Genomic DNA, 12,283 nt, shown 5'->3' on the forward strand with positions numbered 1-12,283 from the left:
TATCATATTGGATAAAGACCTAACCTATCTAAGTGAATTACTCACCACAACTTGCAAATATGGGAAAGAAAGAGTTGTGAAAACAAATCCTCCAATAACGTAATACTGAGGAGGCATCCCGGTAATGTTGGCTGGAACAAATTGTTTGCGTGTCGGGAGTTGTGTGACAAATTCATGTATCTTCGAATCACGGAGAACTCTAATAACAATCTTATCGCCTTTATATTTTTGAGTAATAAGGTAACTGAACTCTATTCGTCGCCCTTGTTGAAATGGAACTGAAATTAATTGCAACATAGAGCATAAATTCAGGTTTGCTTATAGAAAGGGGAATTTTCACTTACACCCCCTGTACTCTGAGCGATTTTCAAAGACACCCCATCAACCTATTTTTAAACAATTACACCCCTTGTACTCTGGACTAAAGTGAGACTGCTAGTATTTTTGTTAGAATTGACGAAAATTAGATTTTTTTCACAGTTTGTGGCATTTTTGTTTCCAAATACGCTTTTAAAATTTCTATATTAACCTTAAAAACTATTTACAGGTTCAATACGTTTTCAAAATTCCTGTGTACTATCTCTCTTTCTCTCTCTTCTCTTTCTAACTCTTTTTCTCTCCCATTGTATCTATGACTTCCGACCCAATATGAATGCCTTCTTAAAAGTTAATCAAGCTAAAAGTTAGCCCACATAATTTTGACCTTGAATATGGTGTTATTTATCAAATTTGCGATTTAATGACGTCAATTCTCATCATTAATTTAATCAAATGTAACAAATCCATTAAATTGGATCCGATGTTGTTTACTACCAAATATCAATGAAAGTTGGAATGATATCTACTTTTATGTTTGTCATGGGAAGGATGACAAATTAAATTAAAAAAAAAAACTCTAACAAAGGGCCTTATTAATTTAAAATTTATTGTTGGGCCTTATTAATTTAAAATTTATTGTTGGCCTTATGCTGGATGGGGGGTTTGACTAATAAACCACGCGATTATTTATTTGGAATTTTAATCTATATATATTGGTACTACAATTCATTATCATCTCTTTTTTACTTACACGTTGGAGTTTCAACTAATTTCTTGGGACTAAAGTTATATGGGGTAAATCCTAAATCGGTTTAATTTTAAGTTCACGAAACGAAATGCAATTGTATTGGTCAGGCGTCAAAACTAGAATGGGAGAGAAAGAAAGGAAAAGAAATAAGAGAAAAAAAGAAGAAGCTAGGAGGCTCTGTTTTATGGCCAAGAAAGCTTTATTTTAACATGTAAATGTCTTATAACTTAAAAGATCAATATAGGAATTTTAAAACCATATTTGGAAGCAAAAATGCCACAAACAGTGAGAAAAAACTATTTTTCCGTCAATTGTAACGCAAAACTAACGGTCTCACTTTAGTCCACAGTACAAGGGGTGTAAGTGTTTAAAAATATTGTTAAGGGGGTTTCTCTGAAAATTGCTAAAAGTATGGGGGGTGTGAGTGAAAATCCCTTATAGAAAACATAGAAAAACAATGGGACATTTCAAGCTACATCGAATTATGTAGTAGAATTTACTTTTCTTGCTTAAACAGAAAATGAAGAAGAGACTATAGATGAAAAAAGTTGGCTTGAGGATTAAACCTTGCATGAAAAGAGAGGATAACCAAAAAGATTCACCTGTTCCATCATTATTAATGCTAATCCCATCAATGCTGAGAATAACATCGTATGGTTTCAGAATCTCAAATTCTGGATAGTTGGGCATAACTTCTGTTATAAGAACACCTTGTTGGTCGTGTTCCATCTTCATGAACACTCGGAAACTAGAACTTTCCATCTTCTGCCACTTGATGCCGAGAAATGGGAGTCCTGTTGTTTCAATATATGTAGTATATGGTTAAATTAATAGTTATTAACGGATCCGTATCACATGATCTAAGCGAGACAAGTAGAGAATAATAAAAAAATCTTCCTTTTTAACAGAGAAAATCATAAAAAGACAAAAAACAAATATGAACATAAGAATACTGCAGTTACACGGTTCACCTAGTATATGTCAACAAAAATAGCTAATTGGGTTTCACTTTAGCTACAATATAGACCTAGGATAACAGTTTTCCAAAAATACTAAAAAGTAGCTTTATTCATGGCTAGTATTATCAAGCCTCACACCCCATAATATATAATTCTACTGTTTAAAAAGAAAAATAAGAACAGAATGCATGATCCCATGATCCAAAAGTACTTAAAATAGTAAGTTAGGTTACTCCCTGAGATGGAGAAATCCTACCAGTGTATGCTCCATTCTTATCATAGTCTTGAACGAAGTGCTTAATACTCTCGGCAGGCACAACATCAACGTTGTTGTATAGATGCTGGAGTATCATACCCACACATTTGCCTCTTCCATTGAAAACGGGTCCACCAACTTTCCCTAGGTTCCAAGCCACCTTTACCTGTTAAAGCAAACTATGACTTCTAATATGGTAAACAAAAAACAGACTGAATTAAAATTGCAACGCTGGCTGTGAAGGCAAGCAAGCACTACAGTCACTCTGTCACATTTCAACCAATAAAATAGTGAGCCCATTTTAGCCCCAATCGGATATTAACTTGGCCACAATCTACTCATGTTTACAAGCAAATATAAAAATTAACTAACTACTTGCATTATGATGCAGGACGATCAAAGAAAAAGATTTACCCTCAAAAATCTGCACCTAAAAACCCTAAAACCGCATCTACGGATTGTAATGGCATCCCCATCATTAATGGAAAGAAATCTATTCCGTTTCATAAACTAAATCAAATAATATTAGAAGATGAACATTTTTTAGCTGAACACAAAAAATTGACAACTGAAACAAACAACAATATGGATCGATTTGCTCTCAGACAACAATAGAACCTTAGGAATCGACAGAAAAGAAATGCTAGAAATACACATCTGGGGGGGGGGGGGTGGCGGGCGGGGGGGCGGGGTTTGTAGGATTACAAATTGAATTATTTAAATAGAAAAGAAATGCTAGAAGTGATCACTTATATTTAAAAATAACAGCAATAATGGTTGTTTACCAAATATGGGGATTACAAATAGAATTATTTTGGATTGTACCAACAATAGTTCCCTATTCCCTCTGGAGGAACTTTTTCCCCACTGAAGCATTGGAGATACTGTATGTAATCAACACATATGAACCATTGGAGCTGCTCTTAGGCAGTTGACGGGGAATCAAAAAGGAGATTTTTCATATTAAGGCCCTTAAAAATAAAAAGAACTCAATGACATAATAAACAATACTAAGAAAGAATAAATGATTGAGAATTTCGTGTAACTACCACAAAAACCGGAAGGTTGGCCCCTGAAATCACATAACGTGTCATGCCCACTCCTGACACACGGCCCTTAATCACAGATACATAGTCTGCCCCATGTGGATAGCCAGTAACAGTTATCTTTTCTCTGGGTGCTGGCATGTCCCCAAACTCCACTGGCTTAACACCTTGCCAAAACTCGTCATCATTCACTGTCAGAATTGCTGCATGCAACATCATTACACAAAATATCATCAGAATTACCAAAGAACAGAAAGTTAACCAAATAGTAACATGCAAAATTTTGGTCAAAAGTCCACTAATAAAAAATTTCCAGCAATGAGTCCGTCTTAACAAATTCCAATAAAAAAATCCCGCGTTTTAAAGGTTCTATAAGTGCGTGTCCTATCTTCTCGAATTGTCTTTTATTGACGAATTTGCAAGTATTTTTAACAAATGCGTAGATATATGACAATGCAACACTGCTAGAGAACAGCAATCACCAACACCACAAGACAGTTCACTTTTATACTATCTTTTTCTTGTTTTCAGTATGAGACCATATACGTGTATCGTACAAGGTGCATCAAATTGGAAAATCAAAGGCGTAAGAAAGTCCAACATATGACCGCAAGTCAATAAGAATAAGCTCCGTAATGAGACAGACACCGGCCATTTGAAAGCCCAAAATGGGATATAACCAATATAACCTATGTCACACTGACACGGACACATGACATGACACGGATAAGACACCAAAACTCCAACAAGCCAATCAATGTTTTAAAAACCGGCCCGGCCCAGCCGGTTCAACCGATTGAACCGTGAACCGGCACATCTACCTGTCCGGATTGGTATGAGAACCATTCAGATTCAAAAACCCGCTTATTTAGTGAAAACTGCTTGAACCACACGGTTGAACCGGCCAACCTTAAGAACCGTCCACGAATTGATGACCGGGTGGTAGCAAACTTTAAACTGAAGTTTATTCATTTAAGGCAAAAGCTGGCTCTTGAAGTCCACGTTGCAGGCAATAAATGCCTAGGCAACCCAAGCCAAGCCGCTTTAGCACAATGTACACTGTGAAAAATTTATAGAGTGACAGGTTTCTTCATTTTTGTTTCCTCAATGTGGGATTGCATTGCTTACACTTTGAAGCATTTATAGAGCAAGAAGTTTCTTCAGTTTTATTTCTTCATCTTTGTTTCCTCCCCAATGTGGGATTGCATTGTTCACACTTTGAAGCATTTATAGAGCCAGAAGCTTCTTCAGTTTTATTTCCTCCCTGATGTGGGATTTGCCCAAAAAAGTTCATACTGCCTTATCTTGAAGTAATTCACCCTGTTTTCACTTCAAATAATTGGGGATGCGTGGACATTTTTTTTTTTTTGTACAGGTATTTTTTTAAAGTACTAATTGTGATTATATTTATCAGAGTAATATATTTTTATATATTTAAAACAAACGGTTTGATTCAGGTTCGACCATGGTTGAACCAGTGACCCGTCCGCCAAGTCCCTTTTCCAGTTCGCTCACCGGTCCAGTTTTCAAAACATTAACGGCAATGTTAAAAAATTAGAGGACATGACATGTTAGGGGACACGTTTTAATGATATACACACACACACTTATACGTACAAAAAGGCTCTTACTCTATATATGTAGTACCATATATAGCTTAAATCTTATATATCATCACATTATTCACATAGTATTCCAACAAAAAGCATTTCATCATCTATGTGTCTTTGTCATCAATAAACTATCATATGGTACACAAAGAAGAAAGACTTTTCTAAGCTTTAACAAGAGTCTTAACATTTCGTTTAACACCCCGACATGTCTTGTGAGTGTCCTAGGCAATTTTTTGGAGTGTCCTTGGAGTGTCCAAACCAAAAATGTTGAGAAAAAGGACACTTCGAATTTGAGTGTCGGACACATGTCTGGAGAGTGTCGGCGTACGAGAAAGTGTCCGACACTGGTACGCGAGCTCCTACGAAGTGTCCGTGCTACATAGCTAATATAATCTTTTCCAATTCAAAATTTTATATGCAAGGTCAAACAAATACAAAACAGATGTGTATCAAAGGAAAACTAGAAAATCAATGAAGGTCTGAACTTTTCTTACAAAAGGGTGGGAGAATTCATGAAAATGAAAGTCACTTTTTACTTAGTTTGGACTTCTCGTGTTAAATTTTTAGTAGGAGGACTAACGGTAACAGAGTATTCAGTTAATGACTTTCAGCTGAAATCCCTAGTTTAAATAACAAATACACCATGGTGAGAGATGTCTGTAGGTCTTACAGACCCCTTTATGCTAAAAATACTAAAGATTAACTGCTCTCTTGATCTTTCACAAGTGAAACAAATTAGCCCAAGGCACCCTAAAATTTAAATCCTCACGTCAGCCTAAACCTCAAGATATAATAACCTACAAAATGCAAAACAGTAAAACAGTAAAACAGAGTTGTCGTGCAATACTCTTCAATACAAGCTGAATTTCACATGCAATGTCAAAGCATTTCTCACTCAACTTGTTTCTTTTATAAAAAAATTTAGACCTTGCTTTATATGTAGGCATACCTGGACACCTACAACTTGTTGCTAAGTTACTTTTTTTTCCACTCAAACTCCATACTAAGTTGTTTTCAAGGATAAAATCAACAAATCAGACACAGAAGAACAAAACTTTTTGCTGGATGGGAAGAATGATGGGAAGAAAAATGTTTTATTAGTGAGGTTTGTGGTAATATTGCCTTAACTCCAACAAGAAGGTACACCATATGTCCTCAATTTTGTCCACTCTTATATTTTTATAGGTCCCATAAAACATTTTCATGTTGACAAATCTAAGAGAAACTACTGAAAGATTTCTTCTTCTTTTTTTGTCTTTTATCTTTAGAAGCGAAGTAATAGCTCCCCACCATAAACCAAAAGCACACAATTAGGCAATTTGTACTATTACAACATAATGATGGTGTCTTCCTAGGTAATTGGATATCCAGAATTCACTTTTAGAGTACTATTACAACATAATGATGGTGTCTTCCTAGGTAATTGGATATCCAGAATCCACTTTTAGTGCTCTACTTCTTGGGCTTTTCAATTTTGGTCATACTACCTGGAATTTTTCAACAGAATTCTTCGTTGCATTCCTTCTGTGGAGGATAAAATTGCACAGCTACACACGTACTGAAGCTTTTTTGCTGAAATTTAACCTTTTCCAAACTTCTAATCTGGCGCAAAATTTTGCCACGAAGAAAAGGTCTTTTTCACTTAGATTGAAGATCTTGATGATATACTAATTTGTTAATCAACTTGGTTCACCTGCCTACTCGGGTCTTGAATGGATACAGACAAAGTCATGTTTTCATATCTCACACAGATGTTATAGTGAGTGAAAAATGAATCTCGGTAAAATTTCCCTGGGTGTGAGCCGGCCGAGAAGCAAGCTAATACGGCCAGCGGCTGGAGTAGTAGGATAGAATATGTATTCTGGGTCAAATTTTAGTTAATCAACACTTCAATAGAACGCCCCATTATAGATTCCCTCAAACTATGAAGCACCGACACCTCTAGAGGTCGACGAATCGCAGTGTCAGGACGCGGGGACACGGCCGGACACCTCGGAGATACGTACGGGACACGCAACGTGGCGTGTCCCATATTTTAATATTAAATTTTGAGGGGGGCACGGCGGGACACCGATGGTGACACGGCAAGGGCCAAACTGCAATTTCTTGGTGGCCAAACTGCAATTTTTGAAAAAATTGGGGGTCAAACTATAATTTTTTTTAAAAAAATTGGGGCCAAATTATAATTTTTTTTAAATTTATGGGTGTTAAACTATAATTATTTATTTATTTATATATAGATATAAATAAATAAATATACTTGTGGCGTGTCCGTGTCCCCATTTTTTTAGAATTCCAGTGTCCCGGTGCCGGTTTTGGTGTCCGTGTCCGTGCATCATAGCCCTCAAATTATATGCAATGTGTTTATGTGCATGTGCACTGCTATGTGAGGTTGTTACTGTTTGTAACCCTTGTATGACATTCTGATTTTCCTTTAGTTCATAATGTATTAACTACATATTATACACACAGACAAAAAAAAAGGAAAAGAAAGAACACTATGATCTGCATGGATCTCATACCTTGTCCCCAAATTAGAATTCATAAAAAGTACCATGAATGGAGATGGCAAAGTAATCGTACCTAGATCAGTATCCAATGCTACAGATAGCACGGTAGCAGTGTACCACACATTGCAAGTGCTTTTCTTGACCTTCACTTCCTTGGGGAGATCAACAGCGCCAGCACTAGTTAAAATTTTTCTCCCGCTTACAATAAATCCACTCCAGCAGCCCTCTTCTTGTTCCATTTTCCATGGGAAAGTGTAATTTGGATCTACTTTAACGCAAATTACCTTGACAATTGCCTCGACAAATGGCTGAAAAGATCATACAATTCACATTTCTTGCTTTTGAAGTATTCCAAGCATGATTCCCACAAAAGAGTAAGCATTTACAGTATAATGTACCCATTTAGCTGAATCAAAGTCAAAATACAAAGAATAGGGTTTTCTTTGGTGGCAGCAGTTTATTCTATTTTGACTAATATTCTTCAAACAAAAAACTTCCAATGAAACAGAAACAGTCAGGAATGGTACTTTCCCTAAACAACTTTACTTTACGTGAAAATTTTATAGTACTTCAGTAGGTACTTTTCTTTTGATTTTCCTTCTTCCATTGAGTTTTCGATTTTAAGAACCTAAACTGCGGGTAATTATCAGACATCATGGAGATAACTATCAACAACCAATGAACAACTTTGCCATGTGGTACCTAGTAAAACACGGATGTATTAGAAAGAGACAAAGTGTCAACCTTGATTTATTAAATTATTTGTGATTTCTTAATTGCGGGTGACACTAGGTACATGATATCACCGTCATGGGCTGAGCCATATGCATGCAAGTGGGGTCACTTTACCCACTTAGATTTCAGACTCTTCGCTTTTGCTACAATTTTTGAATTAATGTACAAATTTGACCCCACTAAAGATATAAATACCCCAGTCCCCAAGCACCCTACAATAGTTGTAAAATAGTGCGAATTGCTCCTTCAAATCAGAAGTACTTTCCGTCACATTCCCCTTGAAACAAAATTTCTTGCCTTTGCCAATATTTAGCTTGTGTTTATAAATGGACAAAAGCATCTTTACTACAATTCTGATGGAAACTATTATGCATGTTTTTGAAATATAAAATATGGTTGCAATCTTCTTTAAATCAAATTCATGTCCTATTACATTTTCTCGCTTCTAGTTGAAACTTTTGACCACACTATCACCAGATTCTAGCTCTGGTCCTAATCAACCTTGTACTCAATGTCTATCATTCCTTTGTCAATTTTTCCGTTATCCTCATTTACCTAGACAGAATTGATGTACCGATCAACATGGACCATATTTGAAAATTTTCCAATAAGCCAACAATGCCTTTTTGCTTTTCAAATAACCTTTAGGAGCAGCCAGCAGGATACCCTCATGTCCCTAGAAGGGATTGGATGGTTCCATTAGAGGATAATGAAGGCTATTTCCGGTCCCACATCAAGGATCTGTACTGTTTATTTTCTAGAACTCATTAATAAGTTCAAGCCTGCCAAAAAACATGTCAATCGGATACCAATCAATATGATTTTGGAACACTTCGATTTGAACAACTACTAGGTTGTCACATTGAACCAAAACTCATTCATCTTATTAAAAATGTGTCTCGATCCTGTACTTATCAACATCCAATCAAAAATAGTAAATTGAAACACATTGTACCCCATACTAATATCTTCTCAAGGATAACAGGGTGATTTGAGCTTTATAAAGAGCAACATCAATTCGAAGCATTTAAACCAGAGAGTAGTCGAACTAGTGACATGGAATCTTAGGTTACTGAGTTGCATTGAAAAAAATAAGCAAGTAAAAAGCCATATAGTTTGCAACTAATGGAGAACTAAATGAGAAGGAATTTCAGTGAATGTATTTTTGTATATAGTAAGGCTAGTAGGAGCCTCGAAGGGAATCCGGGAAAATCACTGAGACACTTAAAATACTCGAGATCCCAAAGGTGGAGAAGAGGGCAAATCCTAGAGAGAGAGAGAGGCAATGAAGAAACCAGGGCATTCGTATATGGGTTATGGAGTAGCTGGGTTGGTAAAATATCTGTTGGGCCTTATGAAAGATCAAGTGCCCATATATGTATGGGAGAATGTTCTTGGAGGAAGTGATAGAAGGACATGTGGCGTCTTCCTAATGATTGCTCAGTTGGAGGTCAACCTCTAGGCTCTGAAAGGCTGGACCTGCATTTTTTAGATAAAGCAGGGCTTCTTAGGCTAGCTTGCACGCACCACAAACTATCCCCTACAGCCCCACCACAACCGTTTGCACGCACCACAAACTATCCCTTACAGCCCCATGCACCACAAACTATCCCCTACAGCCCCACCACAACCGTTTGCACGCACCACAAACTATCCCCTACAGCCCCACCACAACCGTTTGATACGTCTACACGTGAGGGCGAGGTGGCCCAAAGAGTTGCTAGCAGGGGACTTCTTTGTTTGGCTGGTGAAGAAATCATATTCTATAGGACATGGAAAAGAGAAAATACCTTCTTTAGAATATTGTTTCCTCCCATAGCCATAACATCAACATTAAGCTTCCTTATATAGTTTTAAACTTCCTTGATTATGAATGAATATCACAATCTGTCTCTACAAAGCCACAACAAGAGGAGAGTGGTGCATGATATTGATGCCATTTATTGTGAAGTTGTTCTATGGCAGTTCCTAATTTGATAACTGATGCATCTTCTTGAAAGCAGTCTTTTTTCATACCTATACTCCAAAGTAAACGATTGTAAACCTGTTTTAATTGTCATAAAGAGAATTTTTTTGACATTTTGGACTAGAAAGACAATGCAAAGCTTCAAAAAAGAGACGCCAAGTTGTACTTTCTCTTTATGTATTAACCAAAGGTCGGGCCCACGCGATGCATGTGCAAGTGGAGTACCTTTAAGAATGAATTTGTAGTCATGTGGGCCAAGTCAAATTTTAGAATGTCCAGGTTGTTTGTTCAGTTTTTAGTGAACTCGAGCTCGAGCCCAATGAGAATTTGACTAGCCGAGCTCGAGTCGAACAAGACTAGGCTTGACCGCTCGAGACGAGCCCAAGCTGGTTCACGAGCATTAACAAGCCAAAAATATCAATATTTATGCTCGCAAACAGGTCTAAAACTGCAATGTTAAATTTTTAATATGCACCTAAGGTCCTATATATGGTCATACATATACAAAGTCATACAAATACACATGACTAAGCTTATTTCAAATGTAAAAGTTTATGTATATACAAGTTATAGTAATATAAATTTATACATATACTACTGGTAATATAAGTTCGTACATATTCAAATATCAGGCTCGGGTTTGCCTCATATATTAAATGAACCTAAAAAAATTAGGCTAATGTTCGGTCCATATAGTAGGCGAATCGAACTCAAATGAGTCTTCACCGACTCAAACCTCGAACAATTAGTGAGTGGCTCGGTTCAAAGCACAGAAAACTATTCTTGTGATTCAACACGGGGTGCACGAATCTAGATTTCAAACTGAGAAATTATAATTTGGGTCAGCAGTTACTTTTACATTTATCCCTTGCCGTTGTCCATTGAAAATCATAACTTCGGAGGGTAATTTTGAAAAAGAAAAACCATGACAGCTTAAAAAAAGGGAAAACACCAAGTTAGGATTTTTTTAGCTGTTCTGTTTAGTTACGGGACAGCAACAATTGATTACCCCAAAGGGTTTTCCACTTTCCTTATTTCCTGAATAAATTTATAAAAAAAAAAAAAATCGGGAAAAATTCACGCCCAAAGAGAAACCAAACAGGCATGTGTGCATATTAAGAATTTCAAAATACAAACACATTAACACAAATAATAAATCAGACTTAGGGGGTGTTCGGACAAATAAGCCATTTTGGCTTATTTTTTGTCCTTATTCAAATTTTTTTCGTATCACTTGGTTTATTATCATTTTGTTGGTTTATTATCATTTTGTTGTTGGGATTACTGCATCCTCATGATAAGAGGAATTTAAAAAGTAAAAAATTTTGACCGAAATCCAATTTTTTTTGAATAAAGACGAAAGTAAATCAATAACTTTCGTCTTTATTCAAAAAAAATTGGATTTCGGTCAAATTTTTTTACTTTTTAAATTCTAAAAATTCCACTTGTCATGATGATGCAATAATTCCAAAAAAATGATAATAAACCAAATGATACGAAAAAAATTTGAATAAAAACAAAAAATAAGCCACCGTAGCTTATCCGAACGGGGCTTACAGTTATGTGGGCCTTATTATAGGATTTCCTCGGAACCTTGTTATAGGACTTCTTCGGTTCTTCTTCTTCTTCCTCCTTCTCCTCCTCGTCATGGTCGCAGTCCCAATCTACAATATTATGCCCTACCGAAGAAACCAAATGTCGGACAGAGCACTTGGAAAAAGTAGTCGGCAAAGATCGATACAATGAGCAGAAGACGATAGGATTGGAGAATTTTGCGGCGGAAGGGTAGGGTTTCTTGATATCATTAAATTCATCTATTATCGACAACTTAGCCTTGTGGAGGAAGGGAATACTACTAGTGTTGATCAGGGAAGAAGACATAGTTTCGACGCAGGGATGGAAATTTCGCGTACAGCTTTAATATTGTGCTTGTATTCCTGTCCGACGCCCCATTTTGTTTTCATCTTGGGTTTTGTGTGGGCATATTTTACTCCATAAATTTTGCTTCCTCCAGTAGGGTTTTAGCTGCCTGCTGTTATGGCGACAGCAATTTGGGCCCAAAAAAAGCTAAACCGCGGGCCCTGTCTCGTTCAGCCTCTTTGATGGTGGAAAAGGATGAAATAAAAAGGAAA

At 36.5% G+C, this 12,283-nt stretch overlaps 1 protein-coding gene across 1 annotated transcript; it reads right to left on the reverse strand.

Moving 5' to 3' along the window:
• Window positions 1-9: 9 nt before the first annotated feature.
• On the reverse strand, window positions 10-12,047 carry LOC131313064 (protease Do-like 9). Its single transcript, XM_058341135.1, has 6 exons — window positions 11,709-12,047; window positions 7,524-7,758; window positions 3,331-3,530; window positions 2,282-2,447; window positions 1,669-1,860; window positions 10-278 (listed from the first exon to the last, which is right to left on the reverse strand). Exons 1-6 carry the CDS (start codon window positions 12,030-12,032, stop codon window positions 25-27), a joined length of 1,371 nt encoding a protein of 456 aa, XP_058197118.1. The 5' UTR covers window positions 12,033-12,047; the 3' UTR covers window positions 10-24.
• Window positions 12,048-12,283: the final 236 nt, after the last annotated feature.

This window comes from Rhododendron vialii, chromosome 13a (genome assembly GCF_030253575.1).
Source record: "Rhododendron vialii isolate Sample 1 chromosome 13a, ASM3025357v1".
Taxonomy (NCBI): Eukaryota; Viridiplantae; Streptophyta; class Magnoliopsida; order Ericales; family Ericaceae; genus Rhododendron; species Rhododendron vialii.

Excerpts from the sequence above, each read along its gene's own strand:
- LOC131313064 (XM_058341135.1), bottom strand. The coding sequence starts at position 12,032 with ATGTCTTCTTCCCTGATCAACACTAGTAGTATTCCCTTCCTCCACAAG. Across the intron at positions 1,861-2,281 it reads TAAGAATGGAGCATACACTG|GACTCCCATTTCTCGGCATC; the intron begins GTAGGATTTCTC and ends TTGAAACAACAG. Across the intron at positions 279-1,668 it reads CATTAATAATGATGGAACAG|TTCCATTTCAACAAGGGCGA; the intron begins GTGAATCTTTTT and ends AATTAATTTCAG.